Here is a 26290-nt window from a genome sequence, read left to right as displayed (position 1 = left end):
CTGCTGATTGTCCCAAGCAGCAGCTGGTTCTGAACACACTTATTTTCACAGTAATACCATGGATAAGGGAATACAAAGGTTCACAGTGTATACAGGAAGGCTGTGGTAAAAAGAGTAGGAATGGATCAAGCCCCAGATTGCCAGCCTTCATCCACATGCCCACAGAGCCCTCTCCTCTTCCTCCCAGCCTCCCCACTCCAGCCCTGCCACTTATCACACCTTCCTGGGGTAGATACCCGTGCAGAGGGCGATGACAGCCCTGAGAGAGAGAAGCTATTTTAGAAACAAGCCTCTTAGAAGAGGCCACTGGGGGTTCTTGCTATCATACTTACATCAGGCACAAAGGGAGGGTCCAGCATTCCTGCTTCTAACCGCTTGAAATTCATGCTCTTGAAAAAGGGGTGTCTCTTCACTTCTGCTGCACCTTCCCCTTGACATCCCAGCCGCTGCTTCACATCTTTGGTGAGGAGCTGAAACGTGCCAAAAGGAATGGTGAGGGTGTCAGAAAAGCAAGAGCTCCACAAAGATATTTTTATCTCCACTTGTTGTTGAATGTGCCCACAGGGAAGTACAGAGGGGAGTTGCAACTGCTGTTACTTAAAAGCTGAAGTTAAATGGATTAGGACTGCACTGTTCTACATGCCGGCAAAATCCTCAGAAAATCACCTGCTGTAAAGTATTTACAGTTGAAATAGAGACCATTTCTTTTGCCTGCTTTCAGCAAACACTTTCAAGAGGAGGTCTGACATACCCTACTAACATATAAAGATGCACATTCATAAGTTCCATGTGCTTTCTCTCAGTTCTTTTGGTTTTGTTTTTTACGTTTGTAAGAATAATTTTCCCTCAGAAGAAGAGGTACTTAGGAAAAACCAAAAATACCAAACTGTATTTCCCTCACCCATTGCACTACATTCCAGTGCATCACATAACACATTGAACCAACCCTTTACAATCATGGGCTTATCTCTGCTGAGCTCAAGGGGAGCTCCATCACAGAGCCAGTGCCCAGTAATTACCCTCAGTTCTGCCTTCTTTGTTTTCAGAGAAGGGCAGTGCACAACCCCTACCTGCTACAGCAAGTCCTGCCTGTTTCCTGGGTACCCATAATGGAGCAATGCCCACAAAGTGAACTCAGCATCTTTGGTCTGTCAGATAAACAAGCCCATGAACAGAAACACTGTGATATTTACAGAGGAGACTCTACAGCACCTTCCAGGGCAAGAGAGTTGAGAGGGACCTTGGATAAGGGCATGTTACAAACAGACAAGGGGGAATGGCTTTAAACTGAAGGAGGGCAGGGTTAGACGGGATATTAGGAAGAAATACCTCCCTGAGGGTGGTGGGGTCCTGGCACAGGTTGCTGCGAAGCTGTGAGAAGAAGACTTTGAGTTCTCATGGTCCTGAGACTAGGATTTTTGTTGTGAGGGGTTTTTGGTGTTGTGTGTGTTTGTTTTTTAATCCCAACCGTTTTATGCTCTAGCCTATTTGAAGATGGTCGCTTTGGAATTTCCAGTCAGAAGCTGCGAGAAGCTCACAGAAGCTGTGGCTGCCCCATCCCTGGAGGTGCCCAACTCCAGGCTGAACAGGGCTGGGAGTGTCCCTGCCCAGGGCAGAGGGTCAGACCGGACGGTGTTTAAGATCCCTTCAACACAAACCTTCCTGCGATTCCATCAGTGATCCTGAGCCGCCCGGGCGGTGCCGCCGGGAGGCAGCAGAGGAAAGGGCAGCAGAGGAAAGGGCAGTGTGACGGGGTCGGGCGGCGATCCCTGCCCGGGGAAGGGGCCGGGAGCGGGCCCCGGGGCTTTTCCCAGGGCACAGGGGATGGGAAGGCTCCCGCCGCTCCTCCGCCGCTGTCCCCGGCTCTGCTGGCCGGCGCTGGGGCCGGGAAGCAGCGCTCGCCCCTGCCCGGGTGGGCTGTGCACGGCAATGGCACCGAGAGCATCAGCAAAGCCCACCAGGCCGGGAAGAGGCTGGGCTGGGTCTCTGAGCCCGGGCAGCACCGGGCCCGCGGGAGCACCCCCGGGAGAGTCCCCGGGACCGTCTCGACTGCGGATGGTGGGATGTGAACACCTTTGGGAAGGCTGGGCAGCACTGCCGTGTTCTCGGGTGCGGCCCGGCAGGAGAAGGACCAGGAAGGCTCCCCCCTGGGGCAAGGGTACCTGAGGATACTGCCTGTGTGCCCAGCTCAGGGCTTGTGTGCCCAGCTCAGGGCTTGTGTGCCCAGCTCAGGGTTTGCATGCCCAGCTCAGGGTTTGCATGCCCAGCTCAGGGCTTGTGTGCCCAGCTCAGGGCTTGTGTGCCCAGCTCAGGGTTTGCATGCCCAGCTCAGGGTTTGCATGCCCAGCTCAGGGTGTGTGTGCCCAGCTCAGGGTATGTGTGCCCAGCTCAGGGTTTGCATGCCCAGCTCAGGGTGTGTGTGCCCAGCTCAGGGTTTGCATGCCCAGCTCAGGGCTTGTGTGCCCAGCTCAGGGTTTGCATGCCCAGCTCAGGGTGTGTGTGCCCAGCTCAGGGTATGTGTGCCCAGCTCAGGGTTTGCATGCCCAGCTCAGGGTGTGTGTGCCCAGCTCAGGGTGTGTGTGCCCAGCTCAGGGTTTGTGTGCCCAGCTCAGGGTTTGTGTGCCCAGCTCAGGGCTTGTGTGCCCAGCTCAGGGTTTGCATGCCCAGCTCAGGGCTTGTGTGCCCAGCTCAGGGTATGTGTGCCCAGCTCAGGGTTTGCATGCCCAGCTCAGGGCTTGTGTGCCCAGCTCAGGGTTTGCATGCCCAGCTCAGGGCTTGTGTGCCCAGCTCAGGGTGTGTGTGCCCAGCTCAGGGCTTGTGTGCCCAGCTCAGGGTGTGTGTGCCCAGCTCAGGATTTGTGTGCCCAGCTCAGGGTATGTGTGCCCAGCTCAGGGTTGTGTGCCCAGCTCAGGGTTTGTGTGCCCCAGCACCTTCTGCCTGGGCTGCTGCCTCGGTGGCTGAGGCAACAGCCCAGCTCAGCTACTCATTTCACCGAGGGGGAACTTGGAAATTGTGTGTTGCTAATGTCATGTTGTGCTCCCTCCTCTGGTGCCTGGCTAGAGTGGGGCTTTCTTGTCCTTATCAGAGATTTCCAGTGTCACAGCTTTCTAGGCTTCTCTGAATGCTCTGCTACCACTGGGGCATTTCTACCATCTGGGCATTGGTGGTTTTCTTATCTGACTTCCAACAGCCACCTCAGCTCTGCTTCTGTGTTGCTGGGGGCCTCATTTTCAGCCTGAGATGGCAAATGGCTTTGGCAATCCGTGTGCCCCATGGGTACAGAGGCCACCCTGCAGCTGCAGTGGTAGCAGCCAAGCCAGAAATGGTTGTGAAGGGGTTTGTAAACATAAGAGTTTTCTGCTCAGGTCTTTCTGTCTCAGAGGCAGCAGCAGCAGCAATAGCAGGAGACTGACCGGTTGGAGGAACGGGTTTAAAGACACTGCTGCTGGCCCCAGTAGCAACTTTCAGCTTCCAAATAGCAACATCTCTTTCTTCCCCACAGTTTCCTCTGCTTCTGATGCTGTCTAGGTGGTGACATCTGGGCTGACAGATCACAAGTGGCTGATCCATAAATGTAAAAAGACTTGAGGAAACATCTGTATGCCTTGCCATTCTCTGAGCAGAGAGATTCACATGATACTGTACCACATCCATCTGGCTCACTGCAAAAGATCTGTCTCAGAGCACTTCTCTGGACTCTGCTTTCCCTGCTAGAAGGAAAGAGGAACACTTTGCTTTCAAATAATCGCATTAGACTTTGAGTTCTCATGGTCCTTAGACTAGGATTTTTGTTGTAAGAAGGTTGTTTTTTGTTGGTGGTTTGTTTGTTTGTTTTGTTTTGGTTTGTGTGTTTGAAGATGGTCACTTTGGAATTTCCAGTCAGAATCGGGCTTGCTCTATTCTGGCTGGGCAAAGAAATCAAAAGTTCTTTTAATCTTTTATTCTCATGTCAATAGGACTTTCCTGATGGATGGAAAGAAGAATCTGAAAGCAGAAGGACCATTTTTAGTACCCATGGCTCTGATATACTTTTGGAAATGATACCTTGGACCTTTTAGGAATAGCTGAGGAGCAAGTGGTGGTAGGAAGGGGTAGATTTGGACTTGGCTGGAGATGATACAGGAGACCTCTGCAGTCTCTGCTCTCAAGTCAGCTCTGAAGGGATGAAAAGGGGGTTATTTCCCATCTCTGCAGTCTGGATTCTGGACTAAGTGGGGAGACCAAGCTGATCTGTGAATTTGCCCTTGTCAGGCTGTAAGATGTTTGGAGTGTGCGGTCAGAGAAAAGGGTAGCTGAGGACAGAAAAAGGCTGCCTGGGGATTCCTGGGTTCCTCCATGACATACAAGGGAGTATTCAGTAACTTCAGATGCAAGAAGGAAGTTTCTGGAGCATGAATGCAGTTGGTTGTGGGTGGCTGGCCACTGCTGGCTGAAAGACACAAAAGGGAACAGGCCACTGGGAATAGGCTGGGACTGAAAGAACACAGAAAGGAGAGGATTCTCCTGCAAAACCCTGCTGCAGGGGACCAGCTGCTAGTCTCAAGTCTTGAGATTCCCAGGAGAGTCACAATGAAGAAAAAGGTAAGAAATAAATGGAATTTGAAAAGCTGTAGATGCAGCCAGCTCTAGAGGTGGCAACAGGTGAAACCAGACATTCTTTCCGGCTTCTGTTGTGGATATCAAGACATAACATGGACTGGAATATTTTTCAGAAGGGAGAATTCTTCCTTTCACCATGGAATAATGAGTCTTTTGCCATTTCCTGCAGCCCCAGAAGCTTCTGCAATAGTAAACCTGTGCAAGAGCCTGAAATATACATCCCATTTGGGAATCTGACATGGAAAAGAAAATGGAGATAACAACAGTGTGTTGTAACTCATCTCTACACTTTTGTTTAATTCAGTTTCAAAGGGTTTATTTAATATGAATAGAGAGCAGAACAAAAGCAACTCCATCAGGCTGATGACAAGCCCTCCTGGGACAGCAGTGCAAGGGACCCCATCAAACACAATTTGAATGTAATTCTACAGTAGAGCCTGCAGATAGTTCACAGAGTTTCAAATTTGGAGATGGCCCGAGCCACCCAACTGTGCATGAAATTAATGCCAAACAGCAGAGCTGTGTGTTCTGGTAAAAAAGGCTCCAGCTGACACTGGACATTTAGAGTTTAGTCTGCAGAGTTCATGGGCAGAGTATGACTAGAACAGGACTTTCAAAGAGAATCTTGAGTAGCAGCAGAGAAGTTCCATCAAGATCTTGATATAAAGAGCTCTCTGATACTTTCATGTCACTCTTTTGATCCCCACTGGGGATTCAAACTCTGCAATGTCTGAGACTTTTTTCCATGACTTTGTTTTGCTTCCTTTACAAAAAGAAACAACTGTTGTGAGGATTGCTAAAAAAAGCCAAATGTCCCCAAAGCACTGTTTTATCTTCATGTGATCAGTCAGTTCATATCCAGATCATACCATGTAATAAATAATTCCAAATTCTAAGATGTTAGTCCTAAAATTATAGGAGTAAGGAAAACAAAAAATTGCCACTCATGAAAGTAGACAAGGGGAATGCTAAAAGCATTTCCATTCACCCAGTTGATCAAGCAGTGTAAGGAATCACCTAGCTGAAGTTCAGCCCCGACAGTGAAATAAACATATTCTTTTAAGCAAATTTCAGAGAATAGAAAAGCAATACTCTGATCAATTACTAAATGAGAGAAGAGAGATGAAAGAGCAGTTATCCTTGGGTACTGATAAACTGATAAACTTTAAGGTGTCATAATGTTGATTTCCATGGGATGAAAGCAGCAAGGAGGGATGGCAGCAGCCAAGGAATAGCTGTATGATGACAGAGCTCCTGATGGTAAGTAAAGAACAGGGGAAAATTGCTTTTAAGGAAAACAGAACCCATTATCTTTTAGTTGGTTGGGGGGAGGGGGGGGCACTATGAAAAGGGAATGGAGATCAAAAACATGGAACAGCTGAGGCTGGAAGCCACATGTGGACATGGTCTAGCCCAATCTCTCTGCTCAAAGCAGAGTTTCCTAGAGGAGGTTGTTCTAGACTTGTCCAGCTGGGCTTTGGGCATCTCCAAGTGTGGAGACTGCACAGTCTCTCTGGGCAACCTGTTCCACTGTTTGGCTACCCTCACCATGGAAAAAAAGTTTCCTAATATTCAGAGGGAACCAAACTGCTTCTGAGCCTCAGTTTTTCCCCTTCCTTCCTGTCTTGTTATGGGACACCAAATCAAGAGTTTGGCTCTGTCTTCTTTACACCCTCCCTGTGTGATCAGAGATTCCTTGTGTAGGGTAAAATGGGAGCTGCAGGGATAAAAGGCACCAGGGAAGACAAGTCTGTGGGAAATGCAGACAAGCAGGGCACTGAGAGAGTGACAGAGGAGCACAGCAATGTGGGCTCATCCAACACTGCTGACTTGAATGCACTTCAAGTCACATCTTTGGATGCATGACTGCACTTGTCAGGAGAAACACGCATGTACATCAATGAAGTATGAGGCACAACAACAACAAACATGAGCATTTCCTAGAAAGACTGGATTTTTTTCACAGAAAAAACACACCAGGAACAGCTATGTTATATGGGAACTATGGGTTGGGGAGCTTCCCAGAAAGCCAGCTGCCCCTGTTCCTAATTATTTGTTATTCATCTCTGTTTCAGTCCAAAATGAGGTCTGATTTATGGGAAATTACAAAATGAAACATGGAAATATGGGATGGATGATGATTAATGGGACCTATGATATGTGCCTGCAAAAATGCAGAAGGGCACAAACATTTAGGAGGGGAGGGTTGACGTGGGGTGACACTAGAGGGTTTTCCTATGAGTAAATGAATAAAGACAATGCATTTCCTGGTGGTGATGCTATTAGCTGATGAAGTGAGCTCTGAAGAGAAGTTTGGGCAACATGGTGGGAAACATTTCCTCACTCCTGCCCTGAAGAGTCCACTAAGGGAAAGCCTTTTGTGCTGAAGGCCCAAGTTTCATTTATGTATTGCAACTTTTTGTTTCATTTTGCAGATGTGATGGGTACTTTATTACTCTTTTGTTTCCTTGTTAAGATGATGATGCAAAGCAACAAAGTTCTGGCTTCCAATATAAAAAGCAAAAAGAATTTGAGAAAATATGTTTGAATAATGGATTTTTTAAAAAACATCACTTGATAAAATAAATTGCTTTTGGATGGGCAACTACAAAAGCCATCACACTCAGTATCAGGACTCAGACTCTTCCTGCCTCAAGATATTAATGCTCAGAAAGGGAAAGGTTATCTTTGGATCCGTTAATAGTTTGCACAAACCACCTCAATAAACATGCCACATGATTGGACAGGGAAGCAGTAGTGATCAAGTTTTCAGGAATGACTTATATATAGTCCAAGCTTCCCTGAGGCAAGAGAAAGAACTGGATGATCTCCTGAGGTCCCGACTCCCTGAAACCAGAGTCTCCATGGCTGGAAGATGAAAATGACCACTACAGTGTGATGACTGTCTGCTGTCCTGGGAGTGTGGTAGGTCATCTACAGCACCATCCCATCAATGCTACATTTAATTCTTCTCAGCTTTAAGTTCTCATGGTTATTTTCAAAGTATTATGTCCATTCTGTTATGCAAGGGACATAAAGAGTAACAAGAAGGGCTTCTACAGTATGTCAGCCAGAAAAGGGAGGTTGGACTATGTGATCTTTAAAGGTCTCTTTCAAACCAAACTCCTCTGATTCTGTGCCTCAAGCAGCAAGGTAAAATTTTTGCCTCACATCTCCATTTCAGATGAACAGCAGGACACATATAGGCTCTCTGCCACTCCAGCAGATGCTGCTGCTCACCTGGTGAGAGCTGAGATGCTATCTGAGGAGAGAAGGCAGCCTGTTGGGCACATGGGATGGTCTGTGAGAGCCTGTGGCTGCCCCACATCCTCCTGTGTCAGCTTCACTGGGGGCTCTGCATCACCAATTAAGGGCAGTGAAGGGCCCAGAGCATCTATCAAGAGTGATGTCAGTTAATTACCACCCTGAGGATTCAGGAATGACTTGGTGCACTGTGAGTTAATGACTTCCAGGCATGATACTTGGCAGTGCTACCATTATTATTTTGCAAGGAGACTTCAGTGTCTCTTCATGCAGCCAGCCAGCCAACCAGAGTATTGTGGATCTGCTCTTTGCTTGCCTGTTGCACAAGACATTGGTGAAACCCTCCCTACCTATTTGTTGACCTTTCCTCCCCTTCGTCCTCCCTCTACCAGCAAACACAGATAGGTCATTGTCTCCAAAGGAGACTTCACTCGTTAAGAAACAACACCCAGAAAAAGGCCACATCCTTTTCCAGATTACAATTCAGCCTTCTAAAGATGGATGTCAACAAGACATTGATGAATTCAGACGCAGCTTTGAGATTTCTCTGAGGGATTGAGGATTTCCATTGTCAGACATGGCTATTGTGCTACGAAAATGACTCCCAGCTGAAGGAGTGAGAAAACATTTTGAAGAACAGCTCAACAGTATTAAGAAAAGCTGGATACCCTGGCACCCCGGGGGAAAAGCTGCTAACAAAGTTAGTGAGATGGGCTGGGACAACATTTGAGTGTCACAATAATTTCATTGCATAATCTTTGTCCTGCTTACCCCCAGCTCTCACCAAAGACAATGGAAGCGTGGGGTTTGCAGTTCCTTGCAGGAGACAATCAGGTTCTTGCATCATCAGGCCCTTTTTATTTTTTTTTCTACAAGGTTATAAAAGACAGAAATGCATTCTTGACTGCAAACTAACATCCAAAGTCTCATGAGAACAGATACTGCTCCCATGGCCATAAAACTTTGGAGAGGACTCAGGATGACCGTGATGAATCTCATGGAGAAACAAGCCCAAATAAGCACAGTCTGAATGAATAGAGAATGCAGTCATCCCATCCACAGATGAGCTTGGTTAGCCCTTGTTTCTGCAGCCCCTCTATGGCACCCTGTTACTGCTCAGATTGTGTCAGCTGCCCCACTGGGCCTTCCAGCCCCTTACCATTTTACAGATGGACTTGGCCTCCTCAGAGAACTTATGGGAGTACACCTCCTCTGTCTCCAGCACTCTTCTGTCCACTTCTTCCCTCTTCACCTTCTCTTTCCTTCCACGGAATGGCGATTGCCCAGCAATCATTTCATAAATGAGACAGCCTAACCCCCAGTAGTCAGGGCTGAGTGTGTACCTCTGGTTGTTCAACACCTCTGGAGCTGTGGAGGAGAGTGAGATGCCTTGTGGAAATGCTTGGTATTTACACAGGCAAAGCACTTAAATGCCTAGAAGTTTCATTTTGGTGACTGAATACACATGCACAGAGAATGGTGGGTAAAATACAGAAATATCTCCTGATTTCAGTTGAGGGCATTACAGGAAATGCAGCATGCTACATGCCATGGTGTTCTCTCTACATGCTACATGCCTCGTGCATGCTGTCTTCTGACTTCTCTATCAACTCAGTCCAATTTAAAAAAATCACTGAATTACTTGGATCTAAATATTAAGCAGACATGTAATTTTAAGAGTTCCTCCAGATTTCTCCATTTAGGAAAGAAATGAAATGCAAACACACATCCTGTAAACAGCCGTGACATTTCTTCAAAAGCAAATTCTGTCTCTCTGGTTAATTCATGGCTTTTCTTTTTGCCCTTTGAAGAAACCCCCAATCCATTAATTTTGTGTTGCAACCACAGGCAATGCTTTTGGGCAGAGAGTCACTGCCTTGCAGGCACCCTCACCTCCATGCATGGGTACAAACACACGTGCTCACAAGCACAGAGCCTTAGTGTGCACGCAAACTTACACTGGGATAACAAAATTTAGACATGACAACTGATTTGCTTGCTTTCATTAAAGTCTCCATATGGTGTAACAGTGGCTCACATCAGCTAGTTTCTATTCAGTCAAATAAGCATAAGCAATTTTTACTCCAAGAAATATGCCCACCCAGAGAATGCATGAAAATAATTACATTGAGTTTAGAAAACAGGTCTAGTTAAATAAGGGAGCGTAGTTTTTTGGGTGTTTTTTTACTAATGTACAAATCTCTACTCATCTTTTGTGCAGCCTCCCCTGCACATAGAGAAAAACTCAAGATGACCCTGGCCAAGATGACCATAGGTGTGGACTTACCCATTTTACCATAAGCACACAAATACATTGCAACACCTATACAAAGCAGCAACTAGAAAGAAACCTTTATTTTGGCACATAACCCTCCTAAGATAAATCTACACTAAAATCACTAGAATCCCAGTTGCTGTTTCCCTTCTCAGTTTTCTTTGCTGATTTAAGATTATAGACCAGCCTCACTTAGAGCTGTAGAGGTGCAGCCTTTCACCCTCTTCTGATTTTCACTATCAGGATTTCTGTGGGAGTTGCTGCATGGAACTGGACCCAGCTGAATGTGAATCTTTTTATTCCTTTTCTTAAGCTTACTTGGCAGAAATATCTCTAAAACTCAAGTAATCTTAGCAAATTTTTAAAAAGATGAGCTGTGGAAGACTTACCCATATACCCTACTGTTCCTACTCTTCCACGGATTGATTCACCCTCAGGGATTTTAACAGCTAGACCCAAATCAGATATTCTAATATGGCCTGGAAGGAAAAAGAAACAAAACAATACAAAGCAGATATAAGAACATGACCCAAATTAGTCCAAAACCCACAGCTGTGGTCATTGCTAAAACACTCCTACAATTTACTGCTCAGACATTTTTAGAAAAGAGTGTTCTGAATCACTGAATCAGAGCAGTTTCATTGATGTGGAGAAGAGGAATTATTAAGGGCACTACAACACAGTGAAATGTTAACAGTAAGGCTGTGGACTGCAGCGGATTGTACTAAGTATTTTAAAACCAATGAAAATAGGCAGAGAGAAGCCTGCTATGGGGAAGTATCTTGAACTGATCACAGAGGATGGATGGGCTGACACAATTCTGTAACCCTGTGATGGCAGAAGAGGCTATATCTGGTCTCCAAGTCAGCACGAGATTTGATTATTGCTGCCTTCAGCAACAAACGGGTACCTGGGTCTGCATAAAGCCAGACTTGGCTCAGCAGAGGAGGAAAGTACTTTCAAAAATGGAGAGGGAAGCACAGAGTTAGAAATTAGAACTCCTTTGTGTTGCATCAGCCTAGCAATGAGGATGGAAAAACAACAACGAAAGGCAGAGAGCCCCAGCAGCGCCGAGCTCTTGAGAACAGCCCCTGCTGAGGGCACGGCTGCTTCCTTCCATCTGTGCACAGAGCTCCAGCAGCTCACCCACCCCAGGACAGGAATATTAGTGAATGCTGAGCCTCTTAATCACTTCAGAGCATTATTTGTCTTTGTACAATATATATCCTAAAACTAACTTAATCTACTTTACTGTGAAAGCATCTCTGTAAACCTCTGAGACTTACCATAATCATCCAGCAGGATATTTTCTGGCTTCAGATCTCTGGAAATGAAAGATAGCAGTTATGGATATGAAGCTGGTTTTGATAACATAACCATACAACTGAGTGAGTGCATTTATTACTCATAATAAACTAGCTGAGTGTCAACTCAGACAGCGAGGAACTCCTGAAACCAATACAACCTTTTACAACTCACTTCACAGATAGACTGAAACCATATGTCTTTTTCTAAACTGGAGTTACGATTTTTCACTAAGCCAAGCTTTTACTTCCTAATCTACCCTGTAATAGACTCATCCATCTAGTCCTGTAAACCCTGTAAATGAACCCCTACAGTCCTCTGTGTTGTTAAATTTCTGTAACATTTTATGTTATAAAATCTTACATTAAAAAAAAAATAAATTAGGTTTTATAATACTTTATTTACACGTGAAAATGGAAATAGCTATTTGCTGGGCTCAAATTTTCTATGTCTGGCATCTGACTCAGACCAAATATGTGAATGTGTGTCCATGCACTTGCACACATGTGCAGTAATTTTGTTGAGTTTGGAAAATGCGGAGCAGTGGGGGGAATGCTGTGCCCAGATTAAGATTCTTCTTACAAACATTTGTGAAACTCTAGTGCCTGTGTGGTTTGGAGAAATGCCATGAAAATTGGCAAGGTGGTCAATCTGATGTCAAAGATGTGCCTTTTACTGTTTCTGAAAAAAAAGGAAAAAATAATCCCCAAATCTGGGCAAGGTATAAACTTCTGAAGTAAATAATCTCAGTTTTCATATATTTAGCAGAACCTTGGCAGATCATTCTCCTGAAAAGTTTGTCTGCACAAAACCTGTCCCAATAGCTGCTGCTTGGAGATGCTTCCCAGCCCAGCCACGCCATCCCCTCCTTGACCAAGGCTGTTTTCCAAACCTTTCCAAGCCCAGCACAACTCTGCTGACATTCTTGGGCTGCTGTTGAGGTGGGAGCCAGGCAGGCTCCTTCCCTTCCTGCTCGTGCAGAGTGGGAATGAAGCCAGCCTGGGAGATGGCACCAGAGGTGTCAGAGGGGAGAGATGGACATGCTGGGCAGGGAGTGTCCCAGAACAGCCCCAGGACTGGGCTGTGCTGGCTCAGGAGCCTGAATGAGGCACCAGCAGCTGGGTGAGGCACGGAAAACAACATTGCTTCAATTCAGCACATCATGCCCTGGCTTTTATCTAAAGACAGTGCTTAGCCTGGTGCAAATCCAAGCACTGCTTGGCCTCTTCTTCTTGTAAGGCCTCCTTGCATCTGTGAACCAGCTTGGTTCTGTTAACTTCCCAGCAAGAGGCATTTCTGTGCAGAGAGCAAAGAGCGGGCGCGTACGAGAGAAACCCTTGCACCAGGGAACAGGGCAGAGCACAGAGCCTGAGCAGGAGCCCACCCCGCCCCTCAAGCTGTACCACTCCAGTATCATGAGTTTTCCTCTGTATGGAGAGGGGTATTTTATAGTTTTGACAATGCCAAGATTGGAATTTGAAACGTGCCTTGTTTTCATTTACGACTGCAAGCAAGAACACAGAGCACTGTGAGTAATCTCCTTTTCTTACTTGCTTCAGACCTTCCTGACCTCCAAGATAAACCTCACCCAGTGCTCAGTGGTACCAAGCCTACTTTTCAAATAAACAATGCTGAAATATATGAAGGGCAGCTGAATACTGAGGAGAAGCTGTGATTTTGTTTAACATACCACTGTGGGCCTTCCCTGCCTATCAGCAGAAGGCTTCCAATGCTGCAGCAGCACGGTCAGGGGCATCATCTATTTATTTGTGAAAATGTGTTCTAAATCCTGTAAGAATCATTTCTTTGAAGAACTCAACCTTCATCAGTTACTTCATCTTCTGCTCAGCAGTTATTAGTCCCACTGAAAACTGTAACTGGGGGCCAATGATAAGAATCTTATGGGCAATTTGGGTAATGTTGTCTCTGAATGAGAAAATGAGAGATTCCATAAGGACTCAGAACACCAGTTCAGTTCTTACAGTCCTCTGTGATTCAGGGCAATTCAAGGAAGATTTCCTTCTTTTACATGGCCAGCACTTCCGAGGGTTCATGACTGAAATGTCCAGGAGGGATAAAACTCCCTGGTGGACACGCTGACATGTAAAGCTGCTTCCCAAAGGCTCAGCTTCCCATTTGTAAAGTAGCCTTGCCCAAACATACTGAAACATAAACTGCTGGCACTGTGCCCATGCTCAAAAGGCAATTGTTTGTGCAGGACAGCCTAAACAACTCAATTAATCACTGTGGACAAGGCTTTACCATGTGTTTGTGCAATGCCTGGGACAATGTGAACTTGATACTGGTTGGAGCTTCCAGGCATGGCTATAGCATAAATTTAAAAAATTACATACATAATCATATTTTTATAAAACAAAAAATGTTATATATATACACATAAATAATCATATAAAAATAAAACTAAACATATAAATACATAATATAAATAATGTAAATAATATAAATAAATCATATATATATAAATAATTTGAGGAGAACCAGCAGCTTTTTACATTTGCTTTCCATGAACAACCAACCCGTTGACCTTTCCTAACACGATGCAGTTGAGAAATGTAACACAAGTGCCACGTTTGACAAGGGAATTCTGAATGAGATAAATCTGACTGTGAGCCTGGTTGTTCTCCCAGGTCACGTCTGCAGCGTGCGTCAGCAGCGGCCCAGGAGATGGGGATGCATCTTCCACTGCTGTGATTTACTCAGGAGCATTTTGTTTATAGAAAATGAAATTAAGTCTGAAGAATAAGTGTTTTGTGATGAATTATTCGCCTTGAGAAGGCAGTAGCATTTAGCTGCGAGATTTTATTGACCTATATAGCGCTTCTCACGGGTCCCACAACACGCTGTGCTCTTACAAATGAGGGGTCTCTGCAGATGCTCCTGAAATGCTGCTAGAAAATGTCACCTACGAGGATGTAGTATCATTCATCACCAAAATCAATGTGCCATCTGAGGTGTAAAGTAGCAGCTCTTTTAAGAGTAGCATGAAAGCTCCTGTTTAAGGAAGTAAGGTGCCATTTCTCTCAAAGCCACGCACTATTTTAGGTGGCCAGATCTGATTTGTTCTATTAGAAAATGGCATTAGTATGGCATTTTATCAGGCATGTTATGAATGCATCAGTCATTTTTTTCAATAAAATATGACTGTGAAACACTATACTACCTCCTAAAATGTGGTAGGAGGTTTTCTAAGGGAAAAGGAAGCCAGACGCTTTCACTTACAATTTGATTTTTCAATTGACATTAAACACTTAGTACCATTTTGTTCCTTGGGGAAAGAAAAACCCTCTTTCTTGGGTGAGCACCAACTAAATCAGCATGGTATCTGTCTGCCCTCTGTGTGCCAGCTAGCAAGATACAAGGCAACCAAGTGTCAGTTTGTTAGAGATCTCCAAGGAACAACAATATTGCAATTTCTATGCATACAAGCACATGCATCATATGTATTACACACAGGCATATCAGATGATTTAAAGCGTGGCTTGGCTTTTAAAAATAGCATCTTATTGTCTATTAATCATTGTCCTTGGAAGTTCTTTCATCAATTTACAGGCCCTCTTCTGCTGTGAATGCCAGCAACGATGATTTCACAAGCAGGGATGATGAAGACAAACATTAACTGTTGTTTACAACTACAGTGGCTGTTGATTAAAAAAAATAAATCCTCGTGGAGTCACAAGAACTCTGTCTGCAATCTGCTTGCTTATCCAGCCTGCCCTGGAAAAGTGCTTGTGTAGAGCTGCAAGCCAAACTGGAAGCTGAGAACTTGGGATCTGCCCTCCTGGAAGCGGCAGCGGCGGCGCCGGGCAGTGCTGTGCCCGCTGGCTGCACCCATGGATGGTGGGATGCTGCCAGCAGGATGCCTCTGCTGTGTGGCTGGGAATGGGCCCCCTTCCATGGCTGGCACGCCAGGATCACCACAATCCCATCTAGCTAATCACACTCACAGCAGTGGAAATCGATGCCCTCTTGTCTCAGACACCCTCTTGGGATTGCACGCCCTCTGCAACACAAGTTTTGCCACATCTGACGTGCTGCAGCCCCTCATGCAATATAACCTAAGTAATTAAAATAGAGGCTTGGATGGAATGATTTCCATTTGATCCAACTAGGAACTCAGTTCATTAATGAAATCCCTTTAAAGGAATTTCCACCACTTTCTTATGTCATCCAGTACACGCTGAGGTAGGGTTTGGGGACTTTGTGCTAGTTCTGTGTAATTTAGACAGGATGTATTTAGGGAAGCAACTGCTTCCTTCTACGATCACTGTATCATGCTGTATTTATACAAGACTGCAAAATTTCAGCCAAAGCACTCAGGCATCTCAGCTGTACAGCACCACAATGAGAAGGGAGAAAGCAGACAATTCTTGCCTACCCAGAAAAGACATCCTAAGACTCAAGAGAGAGCTTACCTGTACACAGTATTTTCTCTGTGTAGGTCTTCCAAGCCACAAAGAATCTCTGCTGCATAAAACAAAGCTCTTTCCTCCTCAAAGCCTGGGTTTCCCATGTTGTAGATATGAAACTTCAGGTCACCTCCGTTCATTATGGTCAGAACTAAACACAGTGCGTCCTTTGTTTCGTAGGCATAGGCTAAATTGACCTAGAAAAACATTTGCAGCACAGTTGTGACAGTTCAGATGGCTGCTAAGAAGGAAGTGCTAGCTTTTCATTACAGATTTTCTCCAGAAAATGAAAAAAATACAATGGATTTCGTATGGGCTTTCTTACAATGGCAAACATGTATGTTAAAAATACAGAAAAATCAGATGTTAGGATTCTACAGATTAATTTGTGGAATCCAGCCTATTTATCACCAGAAACTCTCAAGGCTCAGATGGCTTCAGAGGCTGGACAAATATACTAATTCCAGGCCTATTTTCCCATGTATGAGAAATCTTAGTAATCAAGGGAATCTACACCTCCTGCTGCACCGCTTTGCATCTCAGCTGATCCCTGGAAGGCCCAGATATCCCAGTTCTGGGGTGATCAAATGGACATCACCATCAAGGTCAGCATCCTCTCTGAGAGGCTCTGGTGGGTGCCCAAGGAAAAATCAGACCAGCTAAAATCTACCTATCACTTTTAAATATGTGCCATCCTCTGGCAGAAGCAAGTAAACATGTAAGCAAACACCTTGCATCTGTTGTATACACAGTGTTTCCTAAAATAAGTATAAAGAACACGACAGATGCTGAAATAACACCTTTTTTTTTTTTTTTTTTTTTTTTTTTTTTTTTTTTTTTTTTTTTTAATGTGAGGCAAGTTTTAAAGGATGCACAAGAGCTGCTGGTGTGACTCAGGAGAGCTCTGCATCAGGCTGACCTGCTCCACCTCACGGCTTACATGCTTCTGCAAGCCAATCTCATCTGATCTGTCTGGGGTGAATTTCCTTCAGTCTCCTCCAAGCACCTCTCTCTCTCAGACCCTGGGAATTCAGGTAATCACTCTGGATAAGAATAGCTCATCCTGATGCAGCTGTGAAGCAAGCCGAGGCTGTAGAACACACCATGTTCCCGTGGCAGGCATGGCCCTTCACTGCTGCATTTCTCACAGACCAGAGACTGACATGAGACCCAACAAAGGTGCATGAAGCAGGGCTAAGATGCAAAGCAAAGGGATTCAGCTTCTGGCACCTTTCCAGGAGCAGGAAATGGAGGAGGCACTGGATTCAACCGGAACAGTGCTCAGCAGGTGAGCCGGGAACCACAGACTTCAATACTCACTACAAACTGACTATTGACTTTTTCTAAAATCTGCTTCTCATTGAGTGCCATGGATTCGCCTTTCCTCTTCTTTATCCTCTTCTTCTCTAATCTCTTGCAGGCGTACATCTTCCCCGTGGCTCGCACTTGGCAGGCGCAGACCTGCGAATTGAGCAGAACAATTGCCGGGTAATTCGAAGCAAACGCCGTGTCTGGGCTGCACTTTACTCCTCACCATCTCCTCCGATTTAGTCCTTTTAAGGCCACAGACGGCGGCTTAGCGAGGTGGGGGCAGCCGGGGGACTGACTACTGTTTCCAAACCTGCTGTGGAATATTGGTTTAATTATTTCACTTTCCTCCGCCTGCTTCCTCTCCCACCTCCTTTTGTCTGTGCGGATTGTAATCTCTCAGTCTGCACCTCCCCTGCCTCTGCTGCCACCTCCAGACACCAGGAAAATACAAATAAGGGTGTGACCCCCCCAATTCCATTGTGAATGCAACAGCCGAACACAAAATAACTCTCAAGAGTCCTTTTGAGATTACTGTGTCATCAGAGGTTAAATAGAACTGTCAGCAATTAATGAAAATCAGCCTCTGTCACATCAGGCTCCTGTACCTGCAGTGTCTAAAAGGTAAAAAACACTCTTAAGAGGAAGTTTCAGAATTACTCACCTCCCCAAAGCCACCTTTCCCCAGTACCCTGTACTGCCGAAACGTGTTTTTTGTTACTGGTTGCCTGGAAGAGAAAAGGAAATAAATAAATAAAACCCCAACCACACTATGCTTAATGCACTCCCTGTGATTTATTTATTTCAGAGCATACTTTTGAAAAGCAAAATAGATAAATATTATATAATCCAATTATTTCAAGGTAATCATATTATATAATATAATATATAATTATGTAATTATATTACTTCAATACTATGTATGGCTTGAACTTTTCAATTCCAACATATTAAGCTGTAATAAAATACAACACATTAGTGAGTCATCAGTATAATTTCTGCTAGTATCTTAGGACCAAGGAGGGTTCTGAATCTCCATTATACAGCTTTGGCCTTCGTTAAGCAAAGAGGAAGCCTGAGATCTTCCAGTAAGATATTAATTCCCATGACATACAGGATGGGCTAACACATTGCTTTACTTGGCCAGCAAGATGAGAAAAAGAGATCCAGAATTCAAACAACTAGAAAATACTGTTGTGTTAAACAAAACATGAAACTTGTACGAATTAAAGGCAGAAACAATTCTGGGAGCAGGAGAGGTGGATTTATGTGACATTTGCAGGCTGGGAGAGCAGGAAGATCCAAGCCAGTCCATTCCCTCTGGACTACCTGCTTCCTGGGGGAGCACCACCGGCAAGAAGGGAGCAAAAGCCAAATTAAGGTTAAACAAGTCTGTCCCTGAGGGCAGAGTGCTCCCCATCACTTGATAAGCTCCCTATACAATCTCCCCAGGCTTCCCACAAAACCTGCTCTACCAGAACGGCTTCAGCTCTACATCCAGCTTTTACTTGGCTACTGTAAAAGTTTTATAACACGACAGAAGAAGAATTCTAGTTTCAGCGAGATCCCATCTTGCTTCCACACCGAGGTTTCACAAGGATCCCAGCAGTGGACAGGAATATTCCGGCTATCCTCGCTCCCCTCTGGCAGGCAGCCAGCCGGCAGAGGGAGCACAGGAACGTGGCTGTTCCCACCACAGGGACGATGAGGTTGATGACAATGAAGAGTAAATGCTGAAGTGAATCCTTTCATTAATGCCCATTACTTTTTTCCAAAGCAGGGGAAGAACAGTATGCAGACAGTTAAAACTAGGAGAGGAAAATATGTTATTTTCAGTATTCCATTAGGCTGCTGCAAATGCTTTTGGGGTTAAAAGCAACAATTAGTAGTGATAACTACATGTTCAGCAATGTCCCTGGAATAAATGGACTCTGTGACTGCTCCTTTGGAGCCAGCAGGCTGTCAGAAGGAACTGTTGATCATTCCATGCTACTAACATCTCTTTGCTAATCCTGAAAACAACTCTCCCAGCTTTTTAAGCCATGCATATCCAATAGTTTGTCACACTTGTTGGGGGAATGGAAAAAAAAGAAAATCCTCAAAGCATTGCAGAAAATTCCTTATCCCTAATGTGAAAATAGATAGGAAATAGCCTGGCTAGAGATGAATCACCCGATGTTTTTTTAATTGAAATGGAAGAGTAAATGCTGGCCTCAGTAAAGATGGCATGTGGAGCATGTCTTGGCATGGAATGGCTCTTCCCTCTGCCCACCCCTCTTGAGCAGCAGCTTTGCAGCTTTCCAGGGAGAGGAACTGGCACAGCTCCTTTGATCTGGAGGCGTCCTGCTGACACACAACGCTCATGGATCCGGCCCTAACTCATCCACCGTAATTAATTCCATTTGTGGAAAATGGGGCTTCTCTCAGCTCAAGGTCACTGTCACCCAGCAGTGACCGTCTGCTACAGCACTCCCTGACAAGGGAAAGGCAAAAGCCCCTTTCCTCGCAAATTAATACCCACTAAGGCTGCCTGGTTATTAAATGTGCTCAGGAATGTCCAGCCAATAAATAGAGTGAGAGGACCAATATGCCACATTTTTTCTCTCTTTGGAGTGATTTAATAACAGTGACAACTGGTCCAGACAAAAAGTCACCACATTCAGAGGGTAGCTAAACAGAAAGACAGCTGAAGTCGCTGAATGTACATTAATCATATCTAATAAGTTTAATGTACCTAAGACCATTAAATGGTTGAGCACTTGAGCTGTAGAAGCAAACATTATCTCAACTGTCAGATTTTGAGCATATTCACAGACTTTGCATGGAAAGTAAAAAGAAACCTTTATTTTTATTTAAAAAACCCCAACATATTGTGACACTTACCTTTCCAACCATTTCCACTGGAGAAACCTGTCGAAGTACATGCTGTTTAGGTACTCTTGGAATGGTTCCCCACTGAGGTGGTCAAGGACAGATCTATCTCAGATGAAAAGGATATATAAGCATTTTATAATCCTGAACTTTGAGCAAAAGAGAAACAAAACAAGAGAAGAAAAATCCAGGCTTCTTTTACAGCATGATTCTGTTATTTCTGTTTTATTTTGTACTTTATTTTGCTCACTGTTTCAATATAGAAACAAAGTGATGTGCTTGATGTATTTCATAACAGGAGGCCTCATACAAGCTGAATACTGGTCATACTTGCTGTAAATTATCAGGGCAACTCCCACTGGCTTCAATGGACTTTTACAGAGGTTGTTAACCACCAGACAGCGAATGTCTTTGCTTCTGTTAGTAAACTGAAACAACACTCTCAGGAACTGAGCTCCTTAACTTTGAGGGATGTTTACATCTGGATAGAAAACTTCTGGCTGAAGCCCATTTCTATCAAAGAGAGACCATCAGAGATATCATTTTGAACAAAAAGACCAGTTTAAATTCCTGCTATATAGAAGAATTAGTACATGTGACTAAAGTCAAAGGGGATTTCCTAACAGTTATGTGATTTGCAGAGTAAAACAGAGGAAGGAAAAGTCTGAACAGGGATATGGATTTGCTTCTGGATCAAGAAAAGAATTCTGGGGCTCACACAGTGGATCCAGTCTTTTGCATAATGGAAAGAACAAAGGAAAAAAAAGGTCAGTCTGCAAATATGAGAAGAAAGTCTGTTGCTTGTGACAGGCAGCAAACAGCCAGAGAGCATCAGGCATGCTGTCAGAAAGGCCAAAGATCTGAAACTAAGAAAGCATGGGCTGAGCTCGGAGTTGTCTAAAATGAAGGTGGTTATGTTGTGTAACAACTGCTGGTGTTGGTTCTTGCTTTGCTTTCTGGGGCTCCTGCATCCACCTCTGCTGGCGGCACTGGCAGAACAGAAGTTGGGTTTGGGTGAAAAGTGCCCAAGGAAATGAACATTTCTCTCTGGATGTAAAAAGACACATTTGTGCCCCTGTCTAAGGGCATACAGACACATTTCCAGATCTTGCTGGAGGGGGGAAATCCTCTCTGAATGACTGCTCTAGTCTGGGGATGGATAGTCTGTGTCTTACCCTGGGGCAGTTCTCTGAGCAAACAAGTCACCATGAGTAATGTGTCTCCTCAGTTTAGTTCCTCCCTCTTCATGAGCTAGTATTTTTGGAATTTCTCAGCTGTTTCATTATTATTTTTTTGTAATTCTTGTACCATCAGTTTGGAGAAGGCAGGTAATTGCACATGTTCAGTATTCAAAAGTCAAATTGCTGCTGTCTTTATTAGCTTTGACTGGACACAGATCATAACAGTTTCCCCTGACAAATTAAGCATTACAAAATAAAATAAAAAGTAAGTCTTAATTTGCTTTAACAAATTTACATTTTGTTAAGCTGCTTTAACAAAAGTAACGTTTTTGCTTAAATGTCCAAATTCAACATCAGAATTCTAGGTGAAGTTGGAGGGCAGGAGCAGTCAGTCAAAATATTAAAGGCAAAAGCAGAAGTTAAGCTATACACACATTTTTCTTGCAGACTGATTTTTATCTATGAAGATGGGAATGAAACTCATCCCATCTCTGCTCCTACAGGACAGCAGGCTTCATATTTGTATGTCTGCCTCCCTTTTCTGGTCTGACTGTGAGCCCTTCCAAAATTAACATCATTCAGTACCAGTAAATACCACCGGCAAGTTCTTAAAACTTCCTTTTGACCTCATTTTAGTCCGTGTGAAATGATCAGCATATTTATTAACAAGGTCCCAAACCTGGCTCATTCCTGAGTTTCAGCTGGGATGAAGGAAGGAGCCTGCATTAAGTGGTGCCCAATGCTCGCCCTTTCCATTCAGTTAATTAAAAGCTGCACGTATTTTAAAAGAACAATAGCTGCCTTTCAGCAGTTGTTTGCTTTTTAGTTCCCCTCTTTGGCAACAACAAAGTGCATTTTAGAGGGAGCTGTCAGCTTTCAAACCGATTTGAGGACTGGAAACAGGCACCAGGGGGGTTTGTGTGGAGCACAGCTCTGCCTTTGTCACTGGGACTGGCACCCACAAGTGGTGCGAGTTACAGAGCATCTCTACAGGACACCAGGCCAATGCAAGGAAACTGCCTGTGCTATAAGAGCAGGCCAGAAATAACCCACAGCTCCTACCAACGCAAAGAATAACTGGAACCAGAAAAGGTCAATGAAATGAGTCAAAACAATGAATGACAGCGGAGCAAATTTTACAAATCCCCATTACATCACCCAGGGAAAACAAACCGCGCTCGGCCAGAAACCGCATGGGCCCGCGTGCCATGATCCCTCCTCTTCATATTTTTATTGGTTTATGATCTACTGGCGTGGACGGGCTCGGGGCAGGGTTTGCAAGGGCAGATTGCATACCTGGAGCTTTAGCACATAATGGCACAAATCACTGCAGAAACTGATAAGCCTATTCCCAGACAAAGGGTGAAATAACGCACGTTCATTGAACGCCACAGACAGACATAAAGCATTAAAAAAGCCCCGTTCTCCTGGTGAAGATTTTCTGGAAAAGCCATGCGGAGCAAGTTTGCACATTCCTCTGCCTAAATGGACTGTATAGCCACTTAATTTTTATTCACTTTGAAACAGAGATGTTTTCTTTGGATACATTATCATTGTAGCTCTTTTCACACAGCATGAAATCCACGGCTGGTTTGCTTGGCTAGAACACTCCGTCAAATACCTGAAACAGTAAGTGCCTGTGTGCAGCCTATATAATGGCATGGAAATATTTATTATATTCTGTTCAGATGAAATGACTTCACCACTTGTCAGCTCTGCCTCTAGGAATGTGAGCAAAGATACCTGCCTCAGGTTGAGACTGAAATGTCTCTCTCTACCTGACACGTTCCTGACAAGCTGCTGGCTGAAGCCCTGTGATCTTCGGGTGTCGTGTTATACTTACTTTGTACAGGGAGAGAACAGCTCTTTGCAGGGGCTGTTTTCGAGTTTCTCCTCTGTCTGTTGGATAAGTTCTTGACTGACTTCGGGAACATAGGCTGGAGACTGGGGAGAGAAGAGAGGGGCACATTAACTCCCTGAAGAGGTGCAGATTCTCCTCTCTTAACGTGTGAGAGGCACATTCATTATTTATGCCCCTGAGCTGCTTCCATTCAATTCCAGCGGTTGTGTAAAAGCAAAGGAGCTTTACGTCAAAGAGCAGTAAAATAGGATACCGTGGCAACTCGCTCCACATTCCACTCTATCCTCACATTGCTTTTCTGCCTTCTCCTGTACCTTCACCTCCTTGCCCAGCCTCATGAATATGCAGGACCCACTCCTTGCCAATTCTTTGAACTGCTCCCTTGCATCCCATGAAAAATGTGCTGGCCTGAACTGTGTACAGGCCATTCTATTAAACAAAAGAGAATTTGCCCAGTGTTTTCACTTCATGGGTGATTCATTGTGCTGTCTGAAAAATCCATTTTTTTTTCCTTTTTTTTTTTTTTTTTTTTTAACCAGCAAAGCCAAACAAGAGCAGAGCATTGGTAGTTACTGATAGAGACCTACATCTATCTATATATAAAAAGATGTTCACGAAAGTATTTGGACACCTTAGTTCATCCTTGGAAAGACAAAAAATAATTCAGCAGCTTTAAAAAATTAATTTCGAAAAGGAACTTTGCCAACCAACCACATAAACTCTTTTCATCTTCTCCTCCCTTTGGAGAGAATATATATTCAACCCTGCAAAAAGCCCTTACCAAAGAGAGGTCTCTTACAATATGTCTTGATGGTTAACCAGTTTAGGACTTTTGGGACTAATTATCCAAAAAGACAGTTTTTAGGCAGTCCACATTCTTACACATTGACTGTATACTGTAATTATATTACAAAGTGTATATTTGTGTGTGTATGCACCTATTTATAGGCATTTCTCCCATGTACATGAAAGTCCCTTTTATATAACCATTTAGATTTGGGTATTTTCAACAAACCCAGCCACAGATGACAAAATCCTCTTTCCTTTCAGGAGCCTTAATGCTCAGTAAGGTCCCCCATCCATGCCCAGTACCACCAGATGTGCTGAGTGGGTGGGTCACAGAGCATCATCCCTCATTCCTGGCCAGATGTTCTCATTAACTCACCCCTAGTTAGAGAGATCTTGGCAGGCACTGAAATGCATTGCAGGCAGAGTTCAAAAACACTGGGAATGAGGACAGAGGAAGGGGCAGAGGTGGAGCCACAGAAAATCTCCAGCATACTGAAAGCTGAATTAAGTCTTTTATCTTTTCCTTCCCACTGCTGAAATGTGAATATGATCCTGGTTGTGACATGAAAAAGTAAGTTTGTTCCACTTGAATGTTTTTAAATAGGAACATGGTTTACAGAACTGTCTGTGCATGCTGTGCAATGCACTCTCTCTGCTCAGCCTTGACAGACAATCTGCAGAACGTGCTGGGGACACCTCTGACCCCGCTGAAATATTTCCTCATTTCCTCAATATATTCCTCCTTTTCTTCAATATATTCCTCCATTTGTTCAGCAAAAGCTATCTAGGGAACACTCACTTTTAATCACAGACAGAGTAGATTACTAATAATTAAGAAGTCTCATGGTTTCTTGAGAGGTAGATAAGCCCCTCATGTTATCATCTAAAAGACAGAGGCTGAGACGAAGCCAAATTTTCTCAGCTTGATTGACCAGTGAGGTAAGTATACATGCCCACAACAAAACCTAAGTCCCAGTTTTAGTTCAAGAGAGTAAGTAGAGGCAAGAGGGAAGAACTATAAATGAAAGAACTACGAAAAAACCTCAGAAGTCCAGTTTCCCAGTCCTACTGAAACTACCGGGGGAAAAGACAGGGAAGCAGATTAAACCAAAGGCTTTAAAACCAATATTCATATATGAACAAAAGCCTAATAATTAGCAGTACTTCAGCTGATTTTGGCTAGAAATCAGATGAATGAATACCTTTAATGTACAATTTATGTACTCAGTGGATACACATTTGCACACACGTGCTCACTGGTAGCCCAAAGCTGGTAGGTGGCTGTGTGAATCCAGTGGTCCAAGCCCTGGTTCAAGAATGATCATCTCTCTGATTTACAGGGAACAGAAACACCCTTGAACTCCACAGTTTTGGGACTGCTGTGGACTAGGAGTGTCATTTGATGTGAATGGAGCAGCACTCCAGTAAAATCCATACCAGGGCCTCTAACAGAAGTTACTACTGACTACATCTGGAACTTGTTCTGCATTTAGAGGTCAAAACTGGAATCCAAAAGCTAAGTACTAAACTGCATAATTAGTCATTTAGACCAAGTGATCTGATTCTTACTCATGCCAGGCAACTTCATCTCCCATTGGGAATTCATTTCCCAGTGGAAGGTAAACTGCCTTGAGGTTAGTGTTCAAGTTCATGCCCATGACACATAACTAGAGCACTAATTCCACCAAACTTTGTCTGAGATCAAAGTACATTTAAAAAAATAAAGTATAAGCATCAGCTAACTCTTATTCATAAAGAGGAAATTAAATTCTTGTAGTGAAAGGGGGGAAGAATGGGCAAAAGAAATAGTAAGTAAGACAATGTGGGAAGTATTTAAAAATTGCACAAACTGTGATTCCTCTCTCCAAATTTGTGGGAGATACAGTCACCACTTGGTTTTTCAAAACCACTCATTGTTGACCTCTGAATCTTTACTTCTTCTGCTTAAACTGAGAGCAAGGCAACAATATCAAGGTAGGCAAAGACATGAGCACACTGAAATCCTGGGCATGGACTAAAGGCTTAGAGTGCAGTGCAAACGCTTCCCTAGACCACTCCATTTTGATAACAAGGAATAGAGTTGGGTTTCTTTTTTTTCCAAAGGCTGATCATTTCCAAAGCTTCTGTAGACTCAGCAAAACATTTTGTGTCATTCTACAGCCCTTCACAGAGTTCAGGGCACTACATGCCTGGGAGGAACGTACCCAACCCTTTCCAACTCTGCAGTTCCAGGGAGCCTTTGTATGATCCTTCCTGAGAACCTCCTTGAGACTTCACAGCTCCCACTGCTCCCATTAAACAGCCATGGCTGCCATTTTCCCTGTGTGAATACTGTGCATACCCACAGCCTTCAGGAGTTCAAACAAAGCCAGAAACAATTACAAACCAAAACCCAACCCACCAACGTACT

General features: G+C 44.2%; 1 protein-coding gene across 2 annotated transcripts in view; it reads right to left on the bottom strand.

Annotated features, from left to right (window-relative positions):
* Window positions 1-26290, bottom strand: part of GRK5 (G protein-coupled receptor kinase 5) — a 156299-nt gene that overhangs the window by 10448 nt on the left and 119561 nt on the right. The window contains exons 5-13 of one of the 2 annotated variants that reach the window (XM_083866633.1): window positions 23074-23174; window positions 20062-20154; window positions 17843-17906; window positions 17191-17331; window positions 15877-16067; window positions 11425-11462; window positions 10528-10617; window positions 9023-9231; window positions 333-470 (exon numbers count right to left, since the gene is read on the bottom strand). In XM_083866633.1, coding sequence (XP_083722759.1) covers window positions 333-470; window positions 9023-9231; window positions 10528-10617; window positions 11425-11462; window positions 15877-16067; window positions 17191-17331; window positions 17843-17906; window positions 20062-20154; window positions 23074-23174 — 1065 coding nt within the window. Of the gene's footprint in view, window positions 1-332; window positions 471-9022; window positions 9232-10527; window positions 10618-11424; window positions 11463-15876; window positions 16068-17190; window positions 17332-17842; window positions 17907-20061; window positions 20159-23073; window positions 23175-26290 lie in introns of both variants that reach the window. The other variant, XM_083866634.1, reaches the window with a different exon arrangement.

The sequence above is a fragment of the Zosterops lateralis genome (assembly GCF_965231275.1).
Source record: "Zosterops lateralis genome assembly, chromosome: 8".
NCBI classification, from domain to species: Eukaryota; Metazoa; Chordata; class Aves; order Passeriformes; family Zosteropidae; genus Zosterops; species Zosterops lateralis.
The sequence above is the reverse complement of the archived record's forward strand: the minus strand, read 5'-3'. Positions and strand labels throughout refer to the sequence as shown.